Below are 25,090 nucleotides of genomic sequence, written 5' to 3' on the forward strand. Positions count from 1 at the left end.
TCAAGGTCCGTGGCATATGTGTGTGGTGCAAAACATACAAACCCCCCTTCACCAACTCGGGTCCTCCTGATCCGTCACAGCACCGTGACTCGCGTCGCCCACTAGCCTCGCGTACTTGGCCAGGACACCCCTCAGCGGCTTCGTGACGGGCCTCTTCCACTCGGCCCTGCGCTTCTCGAGCTCCTTGTCGACCGCGTCCAGGTCGCCCTCGGCCGCGACGCCGTCGATGCCGATTATGTCGATCCTGTTGGTCTCGGCGTCGATGCGCACAATGTCTCCGTCCTTGACCAGCGCGATGGGCCCGCCCGTGGCGGCCTCGGGCACGACGTGGCCGACGATGAAGCCGTGGCTCGCGCCGCTGTAGCGGCCGTCCGTCACGAGCGCAACGTTGGAAAGGCCTGCGCCCATGATGGCCGCCGACGCGCGCAGCTGCTCGGGCATGCCCGGTCCGCCCTTAGGACCCTCGTAGCGCACAATGGCGACGAGGTTGCCGTCGGTCGCCTTGATCTGGCTGGTGGACAGGGCGTGGTCCAGCTCGTGCTCCTTGTTGAAGACGCGCGCTCGACCCGTGAAGGAAATGCCCTCCTTGCCGGTGATTTTGGCCACGGCGCCGCCGGGCGCCAAGTTTCCGCGCAGGATGCGGATGTGTCCCGTGGACTTGATGGGGTCCGAGAGCGGGCGGATAATGTCCTGCCCGGGGTCGAGGGACGGCCAAGACTCGACGTTCTCGGCCAGTGTTTTACCCGTCACCGTCGGGATCGTGCCATCGATCAGCCCCGCGGCGATAAGCATTTTGAGCACGGATGGGGTGCCTCCGACGCGGAACAGATCCTCCATCATGTAACGGCCGCTGGGTGCCATGTTGGCAAGCATGGGGATGCGGTTGCTGGTGCGTTGGATGTCGTCGATGGTCAGTGGAACGTCTGCCGTGTTTGCCATTGCCAGGAAGTGCAGAACGCCGTTGGTGCTACCACCGAGAACCATGGTCAAGACCAAGGCGTTCTCAAAAGCGGTACGAGTGAGCAGGTCGCGGGGTCGAATGTCCTTCTCCATGACGGTCTTGATCGCCTCTGCAGCGCGCTCACATTCGCGTGCCTTTTCGGCTGACGTGGCCGGATACGAGGAGCTGCCGGGCAGACAGAGACCCATGGCCTCGATGGCGGTCGACATGGTGTTGGCCGTGTACATTCCACCACAAGCCCCAGCGCTGGGGCATGCATGAGCCTCCAGGTCTTCCATGACGTCCGAGGGGGTCGGGTCGGCGTTGTTGACCTTGGGCGCGCTGGCGCACGCTTTGAGCTTTCCGTAGATGAAGGCACCAGAAGCCTCGTAGCAGGTCGAGATGTTGATATCGCGGCCCAGCATGACCGAGTGGCCCTTGTTGATGGTGCCACCATATATCATGAGAAAGGGGCGGTTGTGGCGGGCGGCGGCCATGATGACGCCGGGCATGTTCTTGTCGCACCCCGGAATAGAAATGTTGGCGTCATGGTGCTGTGCGCAAGTGACAGTCTCTATACTGTCGGCTATGATCTCGCGGGACTGGAGAGAGAAGCGCATTCCTGAATGTAGTGTGGTGGGGACCCGAACTCGCGTTAGAACAGAAACAACTAAATAAAGCTGAAGGGGCTCGCTCGTTTTTTTCTTGTGGTAGATTTCAGGGGTAAGAGCACTAAGAAGCAGTACCTTCGCCACCCATGGTGATGCCATCCGACACGCCAATGGTGCTGTACTGCCATGCCAACATGTTCTGTTTTTCGACGCTCTTTTTTACGATCCTGCCGAGATCATATACTACAGAAGCACGTTCAATCGGATGGGTTTTGCTTGTTGTCAGTCTCGCATCTTCCCACAGGAGCCGGCCCATCAAATCCAACAAAGTATAGGAAGAAGGGTGCTCACAGTGAGTGTTGCACGGGTTTCCTTCCCACCAGACGGTGGCGATGCCGACGTGAGGAGCATTCTTCATAGTCTCCTTGTTCGGCACGCCTGCGGCGTACAGCATTGCCTGTATACACCAATTTCCCCGAGGGAAGAGGTGGGTGATGTCAGCTAGCCACCCAGGCAGCCAGTTACACAGGTGATGGAAAACACAGTCGCACCTGAGCACCTGGAAAGTCATGGTCCTTTGTGATCTTGGATGACCAGCGGTTCAACGGTCCGCCCGGAGGACGGCGTTCAAAGTCTAAATAGTCACCGGGCCTGCTCTCCCGGCTGTGCTCTGGCGTATCACCACTCATTGCGGCTTGGGATGAAATATAGAGTGTAGCCAGGCGTATAATATAAGTATATCCACTATAGGCGCCGGCTTCGCAAGGTAGACAGAAGCCAGCAGCCGGTTGTCTTGTGGCTTTGGTTGAAGTGGTTGGTAGCTATCTAGATCAAGAGGCGAGATGTTCCGATAAATCTTGTTTTTGATCTGCTCGCTTCTATTTTTTTTTTTTTTTTTTTTCTGCTACTTATGCTCCATCAAAACACCAACAGAGTCAAGGCGAGTAGGTAGCTTACATTCAGAGCCTTTCCTTCATACGATAGCCCGAAAGTCGTCCGTAGTCGGACCGCTTGACCCGAAACGAGTTTTTACCCCGCGGCCATCCCCAACTTTTCCATAGAGGATCCATTTTGGTAAACAAACAGGAGCTAGTCTAGCTAGTAAGGTAGGGACAGGGTTGGGGGGAGAGAGAGAAATAGTAGTAAAAAGTACGTAGAACCCACTGACTTCCCGCACACTACGGCGAAAGTATTCTGCCCAACTATCAGGTGTAGGCAGGCAGACGTGGGGATTATGAATTGCGATTCTCGCATTGGCGGGCGGCAGCCCATCAATGATGCGCCAAGGGGAGACAGAGGGGGGCGGGCGCGGGTTGCATATTATGTATAAACATTGTGCGTATGAAGGGGAGGGGGAACAGGGCGGGGGTTTCCGTCCTATGAAGTGTACTGCCTAATTAGACCAGCAGTAAAAGAGAGGCTGGACCCTACCTGCCCTTGGTGGGGAGAGGGGGAGGGGTACAGACAGAAAGACACAAAAAAGAAAAGAGGGGCTCCATGTCGTGAAAAATTACTCGACTTGCAAGTTGCGACGGAAGGCACCAACGTGTCAACCTGTTTGTCTGGTTGGTGGGGTTGGGGCAAGGGCCCAAATGTACCATGTATTATTGTACACTTGTTGTCCCCCTTGTCTTTGACCCCACCAATTTCGTATTTGTTTTGTTTCGTACCCGCCGCGACAAGCAATCTTGACTGCTGGTCAGGGGACCGGCGGCAGACTGTGGATGGATCGAGATCCGATAAACGGAACATCTACTGTACACTATATGCAGTAAATCTACATATTTATTTCCAAGTAGTACAACAGGAACGGGAACTGCACCGCGGGATTCGGTCACGTGAACCGGCAATGCACGACGAGCCAAGGTAACCAAGATACCTGGCAATCAGGGTTTTGTTTATCCTCCAAACCGGTTTTACGTCTTGGGAATCAGTTTCTGTTGTTTACATCAGCATCTAGTAAGCTAGCTCTACTCTGTACTATTTAGATTCTAGGCCTCCACTAACTTCTCCATCAAACGCCAATGTCTATTTAATGTTTGAGAATGACTCTAGTCTATCAAGTCCAAGGAATAAACTGCTCACAAGGCAATCATGTACGGCACAAAGCATCGTGTGTCGCTTGTCTAAAGGTTTAACTGGCAAGGAAGACAACAACAACAAAGAAAAAAAAAAATAATAACAGAGAAGAAAATCCCCCACTGACAGCCAGGAAATCTATCCAAATTTTCATAGTAATTATACCACACATATCCAAACTCTCTTCACGTTGTTTCAGGGACACCTGCCGAATCTTCCAGCAGCCTTATAGCACTGCTAGACCTTGGCACAATGGAGCACCTAAAGGGCAAGGGGTATGCCTGACCCCTGAAAGACCATTGCACCTCCTGGTCCTCTTGGCCGTCCTCGCCCCCTGGCGGCCCGATTTCAAGCGTTGCCAAGATGGTGGCAAACACTATGAGAAGGCTGTTCTCTGCGAGGATGCGCCCGACGCATATGCGCCTGCCGAACCCAAAGTTGCCTACGGGGAACGGCTCCCCGCGTCCCGGCGCTCCGTCATCCTTGGTCTGCCCAATGGCGGTGCTGCCCTGCGGCATGTAGCGCTCAGGCAGGAACTCGTCGGGCGTCGAGTACACCTGAGGGTCATGAGCCATGGCCCACACGTTGGGGTATACCACCGTTCCCTTCGGTATCAGCATGCCCCGGTATTCATCGTCCTCGATCGTGGCATGCGGTATCCCCAGCGGCGACAGAGGGTTGCTGCGGTACACCTCTTGGAGGACCATGGCGAGGTAAGGAAGCTTGCTCATGTCTCCCCACGCCGGAAGCCGTCTCATCTCTGACGGTGTCGTCGTGCCAATGACACGGTCGATTTCGGTCTGCGCGCGCTTTTGGACTCTGGGGTTCTGCATCATGTACAGAATGAACAATCTCACCGTGGTAGCCGTCTGTGTGAGCCAGAACAAACAATGGAGGTAGGTACGTGGTGGTCAGCGTTTCAGATGTTTAGACCACAATATAATATCATGGGCTGTCCCGGGAAGATGCACGAACCGTGTCACTTCCAGCAATTAGGATGGTTGCAGCAGAGCCCTTAATATCATCCATGCCAAAGTCGTCATTCACGCCCACCTGCTGGTTTCTCCGAAATACATCTAGTCTTTCGCGCACGAAGCTCGGCTTGGTGGTTTTCTCGAGAGACGTCGAGAGCATCTCTCTTAGTGCGGCCGAAAAGGGAAAATTGGTCACTTGCACAATCGCCGACCTCCACTTTCTGGCATACCGCAAGCGCTCCATGAATGGTAGCCACGCGGGAAGGTGCCTTGCTGCAAGCTCAAAGGGTCAAAAGCGGTTCCCCAAGTCATGATCGTTTGTATTGGTTGGCCCACCAGGCAACACATGAAAACGAAGCCACAGTTGGCAGATGGGAGAAATGCGACTTACTAAGAGGCCACCGATCAACTATACTGCTGGCAGGGGGGCCAGCATCCCCTATTGCCTTGCTCGCATCGTCCAGGAGGGCGACGTAAGGGTTGTTGTTATTACATGACCCAGTCCATTTTAGCTCGATACCATAACTTATGTCTAGAACCACCCCAACAGCAAATCTTGTTGCTGCCTTGGCCCAATGTTCGGGGTCTCTAACCATGCAAAGGGCTGCTCGTACAGCCTCTCGCTTCTGCACTGGCTTAAATTGTCCCACTCGAGAGCGTGAAAATGGCGGTTGCAACATCCGTCGATGCTGTTGCATTTTGGGTGACCATCGGAGCCAGGTCAGGGTTGGCGCCCATCCCATCCTGCGTTTCAAGATTGTTTATGGTCAGCATCTTGTACATCAAGACGAGGCTCCAATAAAATGAAATAACAAAAATAAAAAATAAAAAATAAAAGGCTTGGTTTATACTGACAACTCCCATAGCACAAATCGAGGCCGATCACTGTAGTTGTGGCCTCGCTTTTCGAGAAGGTCAACTGCAGCCTCGAGGCTATTCAGAACGATCCATGGCTTGCCAAATGCTGAGAAGTATAACACATCCGATTCTATATTGGACCCTTAATCAGATATCCAAGGCCTGTTCGATGGATGAAGAGATCACAAGGGTCATCCCTGCTGCTTGGGATTCATTGAAGCTTAAAAGGAGAAAGAGAGAGAGAGAGGGAGAAAAAAAAAATAAAAAAAAGAGTGATGTAGCCCTACGATATTGTTTGCCCCACTCTGCATACTTTTTGAAGGGCGCCTCGAATGGCACTGTTCGATAGTGACCAAGAAAAAAACTCCTCGGTGGCCCTGGTGGCAGAGAGAGTTTTCTCCGTCTGACGAAGGACAACCAACCCCCAAGTCTAAGGGACGGCACCACGCTCGCCAGCTTGCAGACAAGCACTAGTCCTACCAAAACCAGCCCAAAGTTTAGGAGAGAGGCGGCGGTGTAAGGGCTCGTGGTAGAGGTCATCATGGCGTCTTGTGAGAGGCCACTTGTGTATACTGTCAATGTTGCGTCTTGTCGCCTTCAGGCCTCTTAGGTCAGGGGTCGAGCAGCGGTGACCCTGGAGTTCATCCCAAAGATGGGATGATGGAGACTCCACTCGGAGCTGCTGTTGCAATGGCCGTGGTGTTGTATCGGAGTCTTTCCGGATGGGTAAATAAAAATAAAAAAAGGTTGTTGAGAATATCCTTGGTAGAAGAGGAGGTATGTATGGTATAAGGTTAAGAAATGCCTGTTCTGTCACAAGGTTCTGTTATGCAAATACCCGGGCTGACGGAGCAAACCTTGCAGGGCTCCAAGGACAGACAGTACAGTGAGCACGCGCTGTTTCTAACCAAAGATGTAACAGTATCAATCAGGGTTAAGCATGCCTTCCAATAGGATAGTGACAGTTCTTGTTCCCTACCCCCCCATCAAAGGTAAGGCAGGGAGCGAGTCAGTTTTGTACGTTGCGTTCTTGGACAGGCGCAACCCTCGTCACTTTGGGGCAACGACAACCCCAACCACTGATTGCCGGCATCTCGGCGAGGATCCCCCCCCAATTAAACCAAGGGTCTCTTTCTCTTTTGGGAAGGTTTGTTCTATTAGCTTCTTCTGCTCTGCCGACCTAACTGCCATCTGGTCCCCTTCTGTGCCAGCGCTTCGAATGAAAAGAGCAACCTTGGCTTATACTGTGAGAGGTGGGCGAGCAGCAAGGCAGTTAGTTGACCTGAAATCTGCAGCTAACCAACCCAGCTAGCTAGTGGCTGTCGGTCAGGGGTCCTCTTCGTCCAGGGCCACCCCTTGACGATCCTGCCCTGTCCTGCCTTACAGAGCTAGAAAGCCTCACCCGTTTGCAGCCATCAGCGTGCTCTCATACGCTGCCGTGCGAGTGGGGTTCAGGGGTGTCTGCAATGGAGTCAAGATCAGGGGGCAGGTAAAAGTCCCGCAATCATCTTAGACTATCGCCAGCGCTCTCGGCAGTCGGTGTGAGCATTCGCGCAAGCCCCCGCCCCTGTGTTCCTTTCGGGGACTGCATCTGCAGCGAGCGCATAGCCAGCCACGGGGGGATGAGCCCTAGGTACGGCATGGTCCTTTGCTTCTTGCTTGCATGCACGGCATGTATCCCCCGTCAGGCTACATGCCAAAGCCGGCTGCGGGCGCAAGAACCCAACCGCCTGACTGGGTCCCCATCTTAATCTTGCTTCTCTTGCCTTGTATATGCAAGGTTTCGGACATCGCAAAAAAGCCATGACCAGACTCGAGTCGTCTACCTCAACACAGTTCTCCGTTTCAGTGCAGACCGCCCCTGATGACCTCTCTAGATTTTCACCACTCACCTTCATGGTCTGTAGAAGTGACATCCACTTTTACGTCATGTTTTGGCGACGTCACGCTATGATAAGGGGCAATGAAAAGTCATGCTTATTCCTTTATTCTCTCGTGCAAAAAAAAAAAAAAAAAAAAAAAAAAAAAAGGATAGGCGGACAACAGATGTTACATGATGGATGTCATTATGGAGAGTGAGAGTTCTTTACCGTCATGTAATGTTCAAGCCACATGCAACGGATGTACAGCGACGTCATCTGCATGGAATTTTAAACCATAGGCAGTGTAAGAGCCCCGGACACAGCTGCCGGGGGCATTACTGGTCTTGCGGTATAAGGATGCTTGCTGCTCACTATGCCCGCAGACCGTCGATGTCGTCCCACAACGGCGCTTACTAAATAATGAGAGTCAGCAGTTCTTCTTGTTTAATTTCCGTATACGTCTTTGCGTTACGAGCAAATCACCGAGGAGCATTTGTTTTTATTTCTTTATTTTTTATTTTTTTGGGGGAGGGGGGTCAGTCATAATAACATCCTGGTCGGGCCCGATAGGACGGAAATGTTGCCGTAAATCTGACGGGCGTCGCATCTTGGTCCAGTGCTCACTTTGCATCCACCGCGCTGCGTTCCCAAATACCAACGACCCTGGTCCTCAGGGTTATTCGAAGGGTAGGTATCCCTGGTCAAGTTTCAGCTAAAAGCAACCTCTCTTCAAAAGGCAGCACCTTGTGCTCGGGCTCGTACCTTGAACCGGAAGAAATCCCGTCGTCAAGTCCCGAAAGTTTTGTTTAGATCCTGTCTGTCATTTTGGGGCGGCATCTCGGCCAGGCGGCTGATAATCGAGTCAACGCCCCACTGATCGCCCTGTAAAGGTGCAGATTCCACGATGCACCAAAGTAGCAGGCAGCTGGTGCCCTGAATGCTGATGCCGCTGGCGGTGGTTGAATGCTGGAGGACGAATAACAGGGCAGGAGTGCACACACATAGGCGCAAAAAATGCCTTCTGCATTGCAACAACACTGGGTGGGCGTGAGTGGCCGACAGGGGGCGGGTGTACAACCGGTTGTGGTGGGCTCCAGTTGGGCATCAAGATGCGCCGGCCAAGCTTATCGAGTGGGCAGATCAGATCACGCCCCCATTCTTCCACATTTTTTCTTTCTTTCTTTTTCTTGGATTCACGCCCTGTTTCTTTTTCAACATTGAGCTCTTAGAAACACAAGGCTGCCAGAGTGCTAAGTTCCCTTTGGACGGAATATTCTGCTCCGTAGATGCGAGTTGGGGTAGGGAGCCAAGAATGACGCAACATTACATTGATACCACACTCCTCCCGTCGACCCTCCACAACGGATTTGCCATATGCAACTGGCTTCACTGGACCTCTTGATTGACCTGGGGAGTTGGGCTTCCTATTGTATATGTAAGTAGGGAGGGTAGCAATGATAGGCAGGCATGAAGTACTCGCCCGAGGGGATTTCGCCACTTGTAACCTGACACTAACCACTTACATTGGTGTGCGATCGTTCGAATATTCGTATGTATGTTTGCCCGGGAGCTTTGTTGCTCCTCAACTCACTTGAGGAAGTGCGGAATGAAGTGGACATGGCCCTCAGCTCCCAGGGACCAGGGTTTCGGATTTGGCATTCGGGGCTGAATGAGGACGGGTGGCTTTTTCAACTCTAAACTCCACCTCTTCTTCTTGAATAATTTGCGAGTGGTGTGCACTGGTTCTGCAAAGTCTATACGCAAGGATAGATACATAACTTGGCTTGCGTGCATGTTGTGCTTTTGTCAATAGTCGACAGGTAGTAGATCACAACGACATGGTTTGGCAGTGCAGCCAATCATTGCCTGCAAAATAGTAACATTTGCCATGATCAGACTGTGGCTTGTGCGGGAAGATATGCAGGATAGTCCCCTTTCCTATGGCCTGTTGAAGTAAACAAATAAATGTTGGGCGGCTCGTCCTTGTCAAAATCGGCCCTGAGAAGCATTTTGTGTGCGTTTGTTGAAAGCTCCGCGCGTCCATGGCGTCGATAGGCACAACAACGTACTAGGGAACACGGAAGAGACCCAGGGTCTGTGCTTTGTTGTTGTCTCTTCATTTGTTTTGTTAAGCTCGTCAAATTGAACCTGGCTGCACTAGCCATTGCCCAGGATGGCAAGGATGGATACCTCCAGATGAGGCATATACCTTGTGATACGTTGATTACCCCATACGGAATAGCCCGATAATCCTTTTGAGTGTGAGCTGCGGGCCTCGACCGGTCTCGAAGCAGCGCTTGCAACGAATAGAATATATTGAATTCCGAATCTCGATGAGATTGCTGCAGTGCCGTTCGGAGGGTCTGTTTGCCCGTGATCATGTCGTATCGAGCCTATCTAGCCCGCGGAGATGTTTGAAAAAAATTTAGTAAACGAGGATTGCAGAATTGGTTTTTTATTCTTCACTTTGGGGGTTTTCCCCTTCCCCTCGCCTCTGTCGCTCGGCCTGTACGCAAAACGGATTACAAAGATCATAAAAAAAGCGATGTAGTTAGCGCGCTAATCGTACTTACCCGCAACGGCAATACGACGTGTGATTTTCAAGGCGGGGCCCCTGTCCATCGTCATTGTACAGTAAGACATGTTTCACTGAATAATGAAGGAACCAGACAAGTGGGACAGACAGAAAGACAGACAGACAGACAGACAGGCAATGGCTCCTGCCCCCGTCTTGCCCGTACGCAAGTTCACATTACTCCGTACAGTGCCTACTTGCACTCGATCGTGATTTCCTTATATGCCGTCCTTCCATCGTGATCCGCCTTATGTGGACTTCTGATTTCATCAGTTAAGGTAACCTCCCCGATACAATTTTCAATTGGCCCAAGTATATGGCCAAAGTCGATTACTACTTACACAGTCAGCCTTCCATTGGGGGTGGGTTGAACCCACTTTACTATGTACATCATCCATTCGGAGAAGTTATCGAGATTCATCCATAGATCTTGGCTTGTTCAGACAAGGTAGATAACGTAGTAGGTACCTACCTTAGGTACTGATAATACCCTGATTGTGCTTCCGGTATTGTAGATGCCATACCCTTGGATGCTGAAGCAAAGTTACCAAGACGATCACTGCTTACTGTAGCATGTAGCTTACCTGGCTGGCTTGGTTCTGATTTTTAAGCGACGGGTGATATCCGGCCCCAGGGTACGGTAGGTAAATTTCTTGTGTTACCTTTACATTATGTTCTGACCCCACCGATCAGGAACGGCTGCTCAGGAGATTTCGCCCGCGTATTTGCTCGTCGACCACACCAACGAATCGCGCAGGGGTACTCGGCATTTGGCCCGATACCTATCAATACGAAAACCAAGCTTGCCAAGGTAGGTACTTATCAATCAAATACCAAGGCACCCACAGTGCCCTGGATGACATCAATAAAGGCGGGCCTCAACATCGTAGCAACAACTACTTACTGGGTTGATGGGCAATCCGCGCCTTTGGCACCGCAAGGGATCAGGTAACCTATCTTGTTTGACAACGGTATCAACAAACCCCTGAAAACCAGTCCGCAGCGAGAACATGTCATCATTATAATTTATAATCATCACAGTCGTCATCATCACCTCCACAACAGTGGATGCCGCTCACCATCATCGGCCTCGTGACTGCCATCTACCTGACCAGCAGAGTCATGTCCTTTGTAAGGCTTTATGTCTGCCCGTCGAGAATCGGACGCTACTTGCACTGCGCTGTCAACGAAACAAGATCACACGAAGCGACCGTGGGCACTGGCCAACACGGTCGCCAGCTAACCGCCGAGCTGGCTGCGGTTGAGGCCGAGTCGCGACGCGAGTTCCCAGCCCGCGAGTTCTGCCTCCTCTCTAAAAGTGCCGTGCGCCACCATCCGAGGGCGCCGTCGATTTCGGTTCCATCGCCGCCTATGTCCGCGATCCGCCCCTGAAGATCGCGGTGAACAAAACTGGCAGGCGGCTGAATCCAAAATTTGCCTCATTGGATGCATATTCTCACCATTCCCATCGCTGCCGACATGTCCCTGAACGTGATGTCCCCTCGTGCACTTCCTTGCGCGGCTGCTGCCGCTCATGGCACGCAATGGATCGGCGCTGTTGATCAACATACGCAGCATCGCCGAAACGAGCTTGCTGACACGGTAAATCCACAGCCCCTCAAAAGTCTTCGCGATGAACAATGACGCGTTGCATCAGCCTAAATGGCCAGTTTTGATGGATATGAGGGCCGCAAGAAGATCCAAGTGCTCGGCGTCCGGGTCGGCCAGACTGCGGAAACTCGGAGTCCCCGAGTCAATTTGGGCCTGAACATGCCCAGCGTGCGAACCATGGCGCGCGCGATCCTCGTAAGAATAGGCTGCGATAGGACCGTTGTGGTCCTGTCTCTTCTTCACGGGCTGCAGGCTGCAATAGTAGAAGCATTGTCCGAGTTTGTCAGAGCGAGCATACCCGTCAAGGTAACCAAGGATCCGATTTATAGAGTTTCCTGATGAGAAAACACCCCAATAAAGAGGATGACTGTGGTAGCGTGATATTGACTGATACTAATCTAGTGAAAGCCTAAGCCTGGGTGTCTTCGTATCTAGTCTGGGTTTATCGAGTCTGCGGGGAGAATATCTCGATTGGTGTCTCCCTAATCCATTGGCCAGTGATGGATATTGTAGTTCCTGCTGGTATTGTGTGCCCGGCTAGATAGGAGGTATCCAGGTCAGTGGCCTGGTATGCATTTCCACGCTCGTCAGAAGATCGACAAGTGCCGGTGGCCTTCTACTTAGCAGCACATGTCCCATCTTGTTAGATGAGCGATTGCGCATTCCTCATTGCTGGTAAGAGTAATGTTTCGTGATCGAACACTGGTGTTTTTGAAACCTCAAGAGCTGGACTCGCATATGGCATGGATTTGGTAGGTGCCATAGTATGCCCGAACAAAACGGTGCGGTCAAGTCGATGAACTACTGTAGTAGTGATGGAAAAGAGGATAAGGGTGAGAAGAAGAAAAAAATACTATGTGATAAAGTCCTTTTTCAATACTTGTATGCGGACCAGATTATGGACACTGCTCAATGCGGAGAGTGTAATTAACTGGTTCACTTTTGCAGCTGTTGAAGCTTGGTTTCTCAGTACCAAAGTACCGTCGTTAGTTTGCAGGTCGGCTAATCTTTCCACCCCAGCCCTCCTAAACAAGGTGCAGGCAGACAGACTAAGAAGACCCACAAATACAGGAACTGAGATTCCCCACAAACAGCAACGTCCATCCGCAACCACAACGTTTATTCCTACGACACCATGTACCTATACACAGGCGCACATTAGACCAACCGACTTCAGCCGCTTGTGGGTGCGCATATCAAAGAGGAGAATACAGACAACAACCGTCGCTCTCCAACTTATACTTCTAAACCAGAAGGTCCGTGTCTTTAACTCCACAAGGGCCTTGATTTTGGTTTACTTTCCCGGCCTCGTTTTTTTTTTTTTTTTTTTTTTTTTTTTTTANGAGAGAGAGAGAGAGAGAGAGAGAGAGAGAGAGAGAGAGAGAGAGAGAGAGAGAGAGAGAGGGTAAAAGGCAATCACCATGTCGCAAAAGATCACGGGCAAGAACCTCTCATACTCCCAAAATCTCCCGCCTTTCCTCGCGCGCCTACAAGGGCAAGGCCGCGGGCCCGCAGATGGGCCGGACCCGATACTGGCCGGGCGGCGGCGGGCGGCGCGGCCGCGCGATGACGAGGAGGATGCGCCCGTTGTGCTGGATGAGCAGGGCAACGTCGTCGACGATGTGCGCGTTGGCGTAGATGGATCGGCGGTAAGGACCGGTTCCGGCAGCGGTGACGGCGACGACGGTGGTGGTGATGGGGAGGCTGGCGGCAAGAATGCGGGCGATGGCGGTGGTGCGGAAAGAGAGGTCGGGATCGGGGCTAGGAAGAGAAAGGTTGCCGCGGGCAGGGTGATTGGTGGAGCGGACGAGGACGAGGACGAGGAGGGTGATGGTGGTGATGACGAGGTCGCAGGCAGGAAGACGGGCAAGGGCGGCAAGAGGAAAGCCGTCACGACGGACCACGATGCGGACAAAGAGACGACACGCACCACTGCAGCATCCAAGGCAACAGCAGCAACCTCAACCGGGGCCGGAAAGTCAACGAGTGGCAAAGGGCAGAAGAAGGCCAAGAAGATCAAGCTCAGCTTTGGAGACGATGGGGATTGATGCGGGTCTTGCACACGTCCCTGTTTCCCAGGACCATTTCGGTAAACAGCTCAGTCGAGACCTGACCTGGCTTAGTCGCAGATAGCAGAAGCAGCGCGCCATCGTTACACTGTTGCGCGATCAAAAGCAGCAACCCAAGACCAGGTCACCTTTATTTTGGGCCGCGCAGACACAGAAGGCGGCTGCCTGTACCGCTGGCGAGCCAGACCTCACATGAATACCGGTCAGCAATACCTCAAAAGCTCCTCTTGCGAAGAGCGAATTACCCAAGGCCACTCCAGTACAGCTACTGCTAGGGCCGAGATTAGTTTTCTCTATAGATCATCCTCAGGCGCACAAAACATCCAGCCCGAAATAGCATGCAGTCCTCTCCGAGTAACAAAGAAGAAAAATCAGTCTATTCACTTCACCGTCCCGCAGACTATTCTACAAAATGCGAACAACACCATGGCTTTTAATCCCCAGACCCCATCGCTAAGGTTTGTGTTGGGGCATATCCAGCTGATTGATGTACCGGCCCGGGCGTTTCGTTATCTTGAAGCACCTCAAAAGCAAGCAGCGAAGAAAGAGCTTCTATTTTCCTTAGTAGTACTTGGGGTGGACGTAGTCGGCAAAAGTCTTGACGTCCTCCTGTGCGTGGTGGTCGTGGCCGTGGTGATGGTCGTCCTCCTTGCCAACAAACTCCATCTTGAAAACGCTGCCGCACTCGGGGCAGCGCTCGACGGGGCGCTTCTTGTCCATCTGTTTATTTGTCAATATATCGATTAGCCTTGTCCCTTTTTGTTGTTGGTGTCTTTTCACCACGGGTCGCCCAAGGGCATGGAAGAGAACTCACGCCGAGCCAGAGGACCTCGTGCGAGTCCTTGGGGAAGCCAGTGCATCCAACAAATTGCTCCTCACCGGCGGAGCGGACCATCACGGGCTTGTCGATGGTACCCTTGTAGGGGGCATCCAGGGGCTTCATGTTGAAAATGTCGATGCCCTCCATCTTACCAAGAATCTCGAGACGCTCGAGACCAGTCGACTGCTCCAAATCCGTAGGGACGGTACCAGCCTTGGCACCGGGGCCGACAAGGTCGTCGATGGTCTTGATGTCTGTGCAGAAGGCACGAAAGGAGTTAGTTAGAATCGAACTGCTTTTCATATATGAAGGTCGTCCACAATATTTTGTCTCATTTGTGTCCCACGGAACCAGAATCAAAACTGGCCGTAGAGAAACCATTGTAGAAAAATTGCGGCGCCTGCATAAGTTCCCAAGACTTCGAGAGAATAAGGCGAGAAGAGTGCGTCAAGAGAGAGGTTCTGGTGTCGTACCGGCGAGAGTCTGGACCTTGGGAGTCGGTGCCTTCGATTCGCTTTCGTTGGAGCCTGTCGATTGTGCAATTGAAGATACCAGTCAGTTCTGAAATCGATCAATTGGTCCCAGAAGGTCACTCGATTCGCAGCTATTATCATAGCTATCATGCCGAGCCAGGCAGAAAGGACCAGGCAGCAATCCGGGTCAACTCACGGCGAGCAACCGAGGTCACAAAGCTTCGGCGCACAACGCCCGAGACGGCGGCGCGACGCGCGACACCAAAGGCAGTTCGTGACAACATTGCGATGAGGTCAATTGGGTGGTTTCGGGGGAGGGGAGAGTTTTCTGACGGTCGTGGGGGCGGCCGGGTGTGTTCGTTTTGTTGTGTTGCTCTTTGCGAAAAGCGGGATTTGGGAAGTGAGGATTTGACGTTGACGAAATCCCGGATGGCCTGATTCAAGGCCCAGTGGAATCAGGCACACACTCACTGGCTAACGCAAGGCTGGGCTGCTACCAGCGTTGCTCCACAGGACAGGAGCTAATTACTAATTTGGGAATGGTATGGAAATTTGTTCAGTCACGTGATTTTACCTTAACGTTGGTACTCGTCTGTTGCGTTTTGTATTACCTACCTCCTATTTTCTCGACCTGCCATATCACAATGTCCTTTAAATCTGTGGATTGTCACATACATGTTTTGTGGATTTTTTTGAGCATCTGGGATGGGCGTCTGGGATGGGAATGGAAGTAAACAACATAAACTTCAAGGACAGTAAAGACGAATTACGTACGTGGAATGGTATCTTATCTGCGTATATTGTTTGTTCACCTGCTATCTGTGAGCAGCTTTTCCCGATAACATTGTTAGAACTTGGGTCGGAAATGGGATTGTGCTGCGCCATATTTGTTTGGCAGGTTATATTATCCAGTCGTCGGCATTAGCTAAACGTTTTTTTTTTTTTTTTTTTTTTTTCAATCGCAACACTCTTGTGTCAAGCATCTCTAGTGCTGCTTTCATGGCGACGCCACAACACACCAGCATTTCAGTAACATCCACAGATTCCTGGGGGGCACTGGGCCATGTTTGTGCCATTGTCGCTTGGGAACACGCCCCTTGACTCTAGCTGTCGCCTGGAGTTGACTTGTTTGGGTCCTGATATCTGATATGGCTGTAAAGAGGGACTGAAAGAGACCATGACTACGAACGGACTACTACCTTTGGCAACAACCTCATGGCTCGCGGTTCCACGAACGATCCGAGGCGCGAACCTATCGTGGGTGGATCTCGAATATTAACCCGGCGGAAGACACGGGGTCCACGAACGACATATACATGGTGCCGTGACGAGTATTGACATTACATGTTGGGTTCAACTCTCATTGGCTCCTCCCCCCGGCAAGGATACTTACTGGTCGATGTTGCAATGCAATATCGGCCACAAGCAGGGCTCACCTATTGTTTACATCATCTTTAGTGTTCCATCACTTTCCGAACCAGACTGTGCGCCGGGAATTAGTAAAAGCCACACTGAGATAGTGACACACTGTTACTGTTGGCAAAATGTGACAAGTACGAGGGAGGAGAGAACTAAGATGATCTGTAGAGCTTTAAAAACTAGCAATAAGCAGCCAGACGTAAGAGTATGGAGTATGAAAGAGACGAGCCACCCAAGCGCCGAGGACGCCAGCCGTCCAAAAAGATTAGGTACAAAGTCATAACCATAACCAGAAAGGATGGAAATATTAAAAAGGACCAGCGTTACTTGCCGCAGGCAGAAAAGACGAATAAAAAAAGCAATTGCTCCCCTCCTTATGCGTGCATTAGATTCATACCCATCGAAACAACGAAACTTTACGTGGAATTTCAAGCTTTGCCTTTTTTTCACAGCATGACCAGTCCCGCAAAAGCCACCACGACGGCGAAGGCGCTGCTGCCTCCCAGGATGCTGGGTGTTTCGACTCTACCACCGGCGTTCTTGGACGAACCGCTGGACCCGCATTGCTGAACAAAGTTTGATGTCAAGCAATCGTCGGCCGGTTGCGCTGCCTGCCCGCCGCCCTGGTTGGTACCGGACTGGCCGGGCCCGATGCCGCTACCACCGGGAACCGAAGGAATTTGGGTGCCAGTTGCCGACGCTTCGGGTTTGCTCTTGTCGCCGCCCTTGTTCATGTCCAGACCCGTGGCTTGGAATGACGAGAGGATGCCGTTCTTGTCGCTGTCGACGACGGTATCGTTGGTGCCCCGTGCGCTGTTGTAGTAGTAAGTCTTGCCCTTGTTGGTTCCCACGCCATTGCTGCCGTCCCAGCACTTGATCTCGACCTCGGATACCATGGCGTAGTAGTAGCCCGGGTCCTTCAAGTCCGGGTGGTTAACCCAGTCAATGGCACCGCCTGCCCAATCGACTGTGCCCTTGGGGTTGGTGTCTGCGCCTCCAGGCCAGATGGAGAATTGAACGCGCGCCGGTGTCTGAGGGAAGTCCCACTGCTGGGCGGTGGCATTCCACGTCTCCGACCTCTTCTTTGTGCGGCCCTTCTTGCCGTCGACTGACCATGTGATCTCGTCGGGAGTCCAATTGATTTCATACTCGTGGAAGTTTTCAAACGTGTTTGACGTCCCCGTGATGTTGCCAGACTGATCGTACTTGGGTATACCCTGGAAGTAGTAGTTGGTCTGCGTAGTCTCGAGGTCGACACCAATCCACTCGTAGTCGATCTCGTCCTTGACGTCGCTGAAGAGAATGAATGCAGTGACGACGCCGCGGCCGCGGCTAGTCTTCATCTTGGCCTTGACGTTGCCGTACCACATGTAATGTGTCGACGACAGGACCGTGCCTACGGAGCGCGGCGGCATCGTCAAGAGAAGGTTTCCATTGGATAGCAACGGCTCGCCCGTGACGACCCAGTCAGCCTTGCTTGCGTCACCGAGGTACTCGCCGACATCCTTGATATTGTCCTTGGAGTTGAAGGTGTACTTTTTGCTCTGACACGTCGGCTCGGGCACGCACGAGTCGAGAGAAAAGGACATGCGTGGATCGCAACCGCCGAGGCAGAATGCGCCGGTTCCACAATCGCCGTAGACTGTGTGACGGGGAAGCTATGCGGTTAGCTGTGGGTTTTTCTTTCTTTTTCTCACTTGCTTACTTTTCAACTTCCCAAACCCTTATCACCTGGTGGCTGGGCTAAGGCGAGGTAGACTATTTTGTGTGATGTGACTACCGAAGCAGTGTAACCAACCACCCCCCAAAGGGTAGTTACGTGCAGGGAGGACAGGACAGATCCGAGAGAGCAGACTTACGACCACAGCAAGGTGCTTCCTTTGGGCAATGCTTGTCAAGCGAGCACTTGAGACCATCTGCAGCAAGAACCGAGCGAGCGCTCAGCAAGGCAGCAGCGCCTATTGACAGGATTGTCGACTTCATTATGATCGTTATGTTGGAACTATGCCCCGGTAGCGAGCGTTGTCTCCTTCGTCTTTCACCCCCGAAAGAGGGCAAGAAGCAGTAGGAAGATTTTGAGTGAAAACAGAGATGGTTGGGCTCGACCCCTGGCTAAAAAGTGAAAAGTTGAAACTTGTGAATCTCGGGTGCTGGATAAAAAGAATTATGCCCGAGTATGTTTTTGTTGGCTCTGAGACAGGAGCAGGCAAACGATTCGCCTTTTGGAATGCCGAGACAAGAAGGAGGCGGTACAAATCCGCTGGAACAGTATCGCAAGCCACCCAACCTTCTCTATTATGTTTTGTCTTGCTGTCGGTTTGTCGTCTTGGGGTGGTCTCGTGCAGGAAACGGTCCTGCACCACTGTCGATTCGACGAGACCCGCTTAATTACTTGTATCTCCGGGAAAGCGAGTGAGTGTATATAAATGGGTTCGATTAGGCAGATCCTCAAAAAGAATCCTTTCGGTGATTGTAATTTTGATAACGAGCGTGGGCAATGGGGTTTGTGTGATTCATGAGCGAGTGGCGGCCGGGAGTATGGCCAAGTCTTTAAGAACCAACTAGCGAGAAAGCAAAGCCGCGACCGTTGATGGACCAAAATGGTTCAAGCGGCTCATCAATTACCGTATTAAGTTGATCCGCGAAAATTGCAACAAGCCATCAAAGGCGTGCGTGATGAGTGTGACTTTGCTTTGTGGCGTGACTCCCGACAAAGTTGGCCCTTCCGAACGATGGATGCGAAGGGAAATGGGAAAGATTCGAGAGGAATCCTCTGATTTCTCGGGAACCGGACGGGGGCCCTTTGACCTAGACCATCCCTCAATTCCACCCACTCCCCCCCAATGTGACTTATGGAGGGTCGTGGTCCACGGAGATCCACAATCGCAATGCTTGTTTAGGTAATTACTGCAGACTGATTTGACTGATTGCTGCTGTCTGCCTGGCTTCGAGTACGGTACGGTACTAATTTACTTACCGTACCGTACCTGGCTAAATGGGGCGCCCCTTTTCCGACCACGAGGGGCCGCCACCATGCTTGTGACATTGGCCTTGTTCCTTTAGCTGGCCCACGTTCGGCCGAGTCTTTGATGCGGGTACTGGAATCAAATTGGATTCCCAGAACCGTCAACATCCTCTGGCGTGACATCGTCTCTTGATTTATACAGAATTAAAGTTGAAAGTTTTCAATTCGATTCATAGACGTCAGATAAAGCTGAGCCGAGATTTGAGTTAAAGCTCCTAGGAGCTCGTCGATCGTCTTACTCTCCGACCGAACCTAATGTTCCCTGCTTCGGTAACTCAAAAGCTTGGACGGGAATTTTGCCTCTGAACTTTTGGCCTGTGCACACCTTGGCAGATACCTGGGGTTGATAGGTAGGCGAAATGCTGTGCGCGTGTCAGTTTCCGACAAGGGCAAGGTAGGTACCTACCCGCCTCCACACGAAATTTCTAGCGTTGCGCTAGATGCATATCGCTATAAGAGTAATACCACTAGTTACCCCGAACATAGCCGGCCAAGTCTTTTCATCAGGTACTAACCAATTACCTGTACATTGCTGACAGCTGCCACACAAAATACTGAGAAGTTCGCACTGTATTGTTGCGGCCGAGGATGGAGTGGAACTTGGTGGGGCGATGAATACGAGCTTGCTTCTCACCAGGTGTTTATGATCGTTAGTCAGAAACTCCTCGTATCCTCCAGAGGGAAGCAAGCAGGGAGAGAGACGGAAAAAAAGAAAAAGAAAAAAAAAAGCCTCAGGTTTACCGTGCTTACTCGATAATAGACACAACAGGAAACTATTATCTTTCACCTTCTACGCCCAGCTTCATTCGACTTCGTTCGTATAATGAGGCTCAATCATAATTATCGTATCGTAAAGAGTCTACCTGGCTACTCCATCGATGCTCCCTTTCCATTATTATTGGCAATATCTTGATACGTGAGCCTTGCCGCAGTGTAAAAGACCTTCCTTGTTTTTTTCTCCTTTCCTGTTCCTCCAACCCAGCTGTCAACACCATTTATGGTATGGTCAGCTGTCATCACACAAAAAAACGACGCATCTTGCAAGGAGATTTTGTATATCACATAAAACCAATTGTCGTCTCCGTGGACCGAGCCCCTAACCCCTTTGGCCGTCCACAAATACAACCTCAAGATCGAAGACACCATCTCTCCTTGTTTGTCGGTCTTCTGTCCGTTAACTCCCAACCAACAAACCCAACTCCCGTCAACCTTCCAAGGATACAAAATAGTCATCGGGCCACTTGCGTGCGCCATCAATCAGTTCTCGACGTCCGTGATCGACTGTGAAATAATAAAAAAAATAATAAAAAATAAAAAAGTAAAAGGAAACCATGATGGACCCTGAAAAAAACTCTGAACCAACGCTTTGTAGCTTAATAACAAGGTGCGTGAGGCCGTTATCATAGAAGTGAAATAACCAACTCTTGGGTAGCTGGTATGCAAAGACCATGGGGGACAAGACTAATCCGAAAGACTAATCGAAAAGCAAATTTCAAGAAGACCGACCCAGAAAGATTCAAAATTTTGCCCAGGACCATGGATCCAGACCAAGGCAAAATTCGAATGCGGTAGCAAGCTCATATCGTGGGATATCATGACCAAGCTTATATCTAGGAGCGCAGTGTAATAAAAATAGATAAAAAGTGAAACAGAAAAAAAGCATGGCGATAGTGCCGGGTATCGCTAGTATTAGAACGACAGTGTCGACTGTAATGGCAAACATCTCATCCAGGCGACGCCAAACTCCGAGTCGCTCGTAATGATATACCTGCCGTACGGAATGAGACTCTTTGCCATGGCTGATTGACCCCAGATCCGAAGAATGGGAACAACTGGCTGACAAGAGTCGAGAACTACAGGTAACAAGCTTATCTCGACTTGCCCGAGTTGGGGAACAGTTCTGGTTACAGGTCAGCTTGGCTCAATTTCAGAATCCCTCAGGAGAGTGAGGATAGTTGGGTCAATGCAGAACTTTCATCTCTTGGCCAACTCCACGTACCGGGAAAGTGTTCCTTGGCGTACTGTTCACAAGCCTGGAGGAATGGTAATGTAGCAAGTAAGCCACTGTCCAATTTTACTGTCTAGCCGCGATTGAGGTGGCTAAATGATGAGTAAAAAAACCGGCGGGTGTTGGATCTACTCACCTTGGCAGGCTTGCCAACTTTCTGGCCAATCGTCTTCCACTTATTCGACTCGTATTCTTTGATCGCGTTGAGCAGATCTTGACTCTGTGGTAACATATGCCAACGAGTAAGTTTTAAGTTATTCCATTGGTTCTAGACGGTGTCATTGCATAATCCATCCAATTGATAGTACCGAACCGCAGGATGGGAACCAGACTTCAAAGATGCGATGGAGACTTGGCAAGTGCAATAGAAAACATGCGGGGATACCAGGATGCTATGTTCAGTACGTACCTCGTTCTCTGCGAATTCTGCGTAGTGCATATCCTGAAAGTCAAGCGAGTCAGTACCGAAAGCAAGCGCAAAGATGCGATCGAGTTGACAGGAGCCACTACAAACCTTGTACCAATGCTTCTTCACACTCCCTTCGGTGCGCTGCGGAAAGGACTACAGATTCGAATCATGTCAGCAAGTTTCTAGTCTTTCAAGTTGATAAAGCCCCAAAATTATTTGTTGTGCTCATCACATCTTCCCCATTGCATGTTGTCAATTCCCCCGCACCACACTCAGCAGGACGAACCTTTGCAATCTCTGCCCAACTAAGTCCCTGATCTCTCATCTGCTTCAGCATGTGCTCTTCGGCCGCCGTCCAAGGTGTGTTGGTTCGACTTTTCTTGGCGGGCGGAGGCTGCGGAGCAGCATTCGCCTCGTCGGCGGGTGGTGGCTTGATGGCTGTTGCAGCCGGCGCGGGTGGGGCCGAGGTCGCCGAAGTGGAAACTGCGGGTGACTGCGGCGGTGCCCCTGCAACCGGCGTATTGGACATAGCAGCACCGGCAGCGGGTGCGGCGGCGGCGGCGGCCTTCGATGAGGGCGCAGGTCGCTTCCGCTGACGGGGAGTCGGAGCCGGAGCTGGAGCGGGTGTCGGAGTCACCTGTTGCTGTTGTTGCTGGGGCGTCGGGGGCTGTTGCTGCTGGGGCTGCGCCTGTGGCTGCTGTTGCTGTTGAACAGCCTGGGGTGACTGTTGGACGGCATTACCATGCTGCTGGATATGCTGCTGCGGCGACTGGTGGGGCTGAGACTGTGCGTGTTGTTGCTGGTGTGGGTGTTGGCCCTGGATCATAGAGGGATGCTGTCCATGCTGCGCATGCTGTGCCTGATGTTGTTGTTGTTGCTGCTGGTGCTGTTGCTGTTGGGCAACATTCATAGGTGGCTGTGCCGCGCCTGGGTGGTGCTGCTGGGGCGGCTGCTGCTGCTGGGTCTGCTGTGGTGGGGCTGTGGTATAGCGGTAGTCCATCTGCTGATCACTGCGACGGGACATGTCTGCCTGGGGGTAGCCCGGGTGGCCTTGAGGGCTATACCAAGGGTTGTTAGCAAATGGTGATTGGTTGTGGGCCTGCATTGGTTGAATGGTGCCGGGTATATTTGGAATATGCGACGGGTGTTGGGGAGCTCCCCATGGCTGCGACTGCTGCTGCTGCTGCGGTGGCGGCTGCACAACTTCGGCTGCCCTACTCATCTTGGGCTTGGGCATCGGGACAACAGCTTGAGTGGTGCGCGCGCGCAAAGGCGGGACAAGTAAAGGTACGTATTCCAGCGGTTACGAAGGGCCCTGGCAACGCCTCAGGCTGATAGAGGGACGTGGGTAGGGATGAAATCCAGGCGGCCAGGTGTTGGGCACAATGCGACGCGACCAAGTAGCTGCGACTTCTGGCTAGGCACGGCGCGGCAATCGGGGCAAGACAAAGCAATAGCGAAACACGAGGCAACCAGCGGCGGGCAAGCAGGTGACAAAGAAGACTGCGTATCCGGTGTGCGGCGATGAACCGTATCGGAGGGGGGTTGAAAGGTAGACTCGACCGTTGGCCAACCGCGCGAAACCACTACAAGGCGATGGACCCGAGCTACGGGTGGGCAGGACGTGATGTCCTGCCACTGACCGCAATCACCCTGCTTGGCCGGGAAAGTGGTGTGACCTATCACGTATATGAGGGGTGCGACGGCTCGAACAAGTAGGGCAGGCAGATTTGTTGGCTTGCTTCCTGGCTTAATTATCTGTCGCCTGCTCGCTCGGTCGATCGGTCTGACGGTCTGACGGTCGGGTCTCGGATATGGGTACGTCAAAGCTCGAAGGCGGCGCGCGCGGAACGGGGAGACTTGTGAACGAACCGAACCCACAACAGGCTCCGGGGAGGGTAGAATTGGAAGGGATGCAAGCTCGGGATTTGGTGGATGGGACTGGAACAAGAGAGTACATGGGTACAAATAGAAGAGGGAATTGGGACTTAGGGTGAGAAGGGTGTGGGCGCACGGTGGGCAGCGGGCGGCAGGAGATAGATAGCACAAGTAATGACTGTCAATTGTGATAGGGCGCGGGCACGGTGCTGCTGGCTGCATTTGGGGGAGGGGGGACGGACGCCTTTGGTCTGGGGTCGCGCGGGCGGCTGGGGGTTGTATGGTAAAATAGGTACTGTAGAGCGCGTGCAGCTTTTGGCAGGTACAAGGAAGGGAGGACATGCGGAGGTACCGGACCGCCCATGCAAGTTCTTTTGGCGAGGTACAAACGACTACGTGCAAGATTGGCTGACGTTTGAAGGAAAACGTAGGTAACTTACTGCACGTCATTCAAGTTCTGATTGGTGTGACCGGCAGAATTGCCCGAGTAAATGTACTCTGGCACCGGCCCAACCTCCCATTGCTGCATTGTTTCTTGTTCGGTTGCTCCAAGAGCTGAATGAAGCTGGATGCCTGTCTGGTTGGCAGAAGGAATGGGAAAAAAGAGGTAGATGTGTGAGGTACAGACGGTACTTGAGAAAGGCTGGGCTGAAGTAGCGTCCAATCCAACCTGGTTTGGTGCGGGCTGGGGCGGCCTTGTCGGAAGCGACGTTGGTGTACCTTTTGGATCCGCGATAAGAAAACTTGTCAGCTAATAAATGACGCGTCCTCAGGGTTTTGACATTGGCAAATTGGCTACAAAAACTAGCTCGTGTGTGCGCATAAGGTAGCTGTCATCAACCCCAAAATTGAGCAACAAAAAGGCGGAAGATTAGAATAACCGATCCTAAGGGAAAAAAAAAAAAAAACAATACAAGGGAGTGCAAAAGCCCGCAGAAGAAAGTGACGGCTAACAGGGAGGGGGGAAAATTCTTTCAATTGATCGCTCGTTTTGTTGTTTGCTTGCCCGGCCCAATTCGCGGCCTTCCTTCTCCTTCTCTATCCGCCCGCCCATTGTCACGTCGCGCGGGCGCGTTGGGTCACTGCAACTTCCATGTTTGCGGGGTTGTGGGGCGGGGGAGGTTGGCGGTGGTGCAAGGCAGACACAGGTAAGGGGCGACAAGACGGCGAAAGTCAACCACCAGCCAATTTTGAAGGCGATCTTGTTGAAGAAGGGCAAAGGCAAGGATAGAAAAGAGACGAATTAGATAGGTGATGGTTTGTCCTTTGTGTCAAGTTGAAAGCGTTCTCAACTAGCCAACAAGGTATGCACCGTTATTGCGGATAAATAAGGATGGCTTTACGAATAGGGAGCAATTGCTAATTATGCCAAAGACAGAAAAGTAAATCGATTGACGTTATGTGCGCCAAGCAACTCGGGATCGGAAGTGATGTGGGTGCAAAATTGCAAATCTTATGATTGAAATAGGCAGAAAGACA

The 25,090-nt window shown here is 51.9% G+C and overlaps 9 protein-coding genes across 9 annotated transcripts; 4 read left to right on the forward strand and 5 right to left on the reverse strand.

Moving 5' to 3' along the window:
• Positions 1-48: 48 nt before the first annotated feature.
• Positions 49-2,240, reverse strand: PpBr36_07995 (uncharacterized protein; the record flags this gene model as incomplete). The annotated part of the gene is made up of 4 exons (XM_029895128.1): positions 49-1,562; positions 1,687-1,794; positions 1,903-2,008; positions 2,103-2,240. The coding sequence occupies 4 exons, from the start codon at positions 2,238-2,240 to the stop codon at positions 49-51; spliced, it is 1,866 nt and encodes a 621-aa protein (XP_029746857.1).
• Positions 2,241-3,815: 1,575 nt separating this feature from the next.
• On the reverse strand, positions 3,816-6,005 carry PpBr36_07996 (uncharacterized protein; the record flags this gene model as incomplete). Its single annotated transcript, XM_029895129.1, has 5 exons — positions 3,816-4,499; positions 4,606-4,877; positions 4,996-5,348; positions 5,460-5,592; positions 5,750-6,005. 5 exons carry the CDS (start codon positions 6,003-6,005, stop codon positions 3,816-3,818), a joined length of 1,698 nt encoding a protein of 565 aa, XP_029746861.1.
• Positions 6,006-6,119: 114 nt separating this feature from the next.
• PpBr36_07997 (uncharacterized protein) lies at positions 6,120-6,545 on the forward strand (the record flags this gene model as incomplete). The annotated part of the gene is made up of 3 exons (XM_029895130.1): positions 6,120-6,188; positions 6,312-6,344; positions 6,501-6,545. The coding sequence occupies 3 exons, from the start codon at positions 6,120-6,122 to the stop codon at positions 6,543-6,545; spliced, it is 147 nt and encodes a 48-aa protein (XP_029746859.1).
• Positions 6,546-10,967: 4,422 nt separating this feature from the next.
• Positions 10,968-11,291, forward strand: PpBr36_07998 (uncharacterized protein; the record flags this gene model as incomplete). Its single annotated transcript, XM_029895131.1, has 1 exon — positions 10,968-11,291. One exon carries the CDS (start codon positions 10,968-10,970, stop codon positions 11,289-11,291), a length of 324 nt encoding a protein of 107 aa, XP_029747023.1.
• Positions 11,292-11,561: 270 nt separating this feature from the next.
• PpBr36_07999 (uncharacterized protein) lies at positions 11,562-11,849 on the forward strand (the record flags this gene model as incomplete). Its single annotated transcript, XM_029895132.1, has 2 exons — positions 11,562-11,705; positions 11,763-11,849. The coding sequence occupies 2 exons, from the start codon at positions 11,562-11,564 to the stop codon at positions 11,847-11,849; spliced, it is 231 nt and encodes a 76-aa protein (XP_029747022.1).
• Positions 11,850-12,931: 1,082 nt separating this feature from the next.
• Positions 12,932-13,558, forward strand: PpBr36_08000 (uncharacterized protein; the record flags this gene model as incomplete). Its single annotated transcript, XM_029895133.1, has 1 exon — positions 12,932-13,558. The coding sequence occupies one exon, from the start codon at positions 12,932-12,934 to the stop codon at positions 13,556-13,558; it is 627 nt and encodes a 208-aa protein (XP_029747586.1).
• Positions 13,559-14,140: 582 nt separating this feature from the next.
• Positions 14,141-15,306, reverse strand: PpBr36_08001 (uncharacterized protein; the record flags this gene model as incomplete). The annotated part of the gene is made up of 4 exons (XM_029895134.1): positions 14,141-14,299; positions 14,394-14,653; positions 14,873-14,926; positions 15,069-15,306. Coding segments are annotated over 4 exons (711 nt in total), but the record flags the coding sequence as incomplete, so codon positions are not given.
• Positions 15,307-16,737: 1,431 nt separating this feature from the next.
• On the reverse strand, positions 16,738-18,274 carry PpBr36_08002 (uncharacterized protein; the record flags this gene model as incomplete). The annotated part of the gene is made up of 2 exons (XM_029895135.1): positions 16,738-17,933; positions 18,151-18,274. 2 exons carry the CDS (start codon positions 18,272-18,274, stop codon positions 16,738-16,740), a joined length of 1,320 nt encoding a protein of 439 aa, XP_029746783.1.
• Positions 18,275-21,184: 2,910 nt separating this feature from the next.
• On the reverse strand, positions 21,185-24,140 carry PpBr36_08003 (uncharacterized protein; the record flags this gene model as incomplete). Its single annotated transcript, XM_029895136.1, has 6 exons — positions 21,185-21,216; positions 21,316-21,349; positions 21,461-21,544; positions 21,734-21,886; positions 22,020-22,947; positions 24,052-24,140. 6 exons carry the CDS (start codon positions 24,138-24,140, stop codon positions 21,185-21,187), a joined length of 1,320 nt encoding a protein of 439 aa, XP_029746784.1.
• Positions 24,141-25,090: the final 950 nt, after the last annotated feature.

The sequence above is a fragment of the Pyricularia pennisetigena genome, chromosome 5 (assembly GCF_004337985.1).
Source record: "Pyricularia pennisetigena strain Br36 chromosome 5, whole genome shotgun sequence".
Classification (NCBI taxonomy): Eukaryota; Fungi; Ascomycota; class Sordariomycetes; order Magnaporthales; family Pyriculariaceae; genus Pyricularia; species Pyricularia pennisetigena.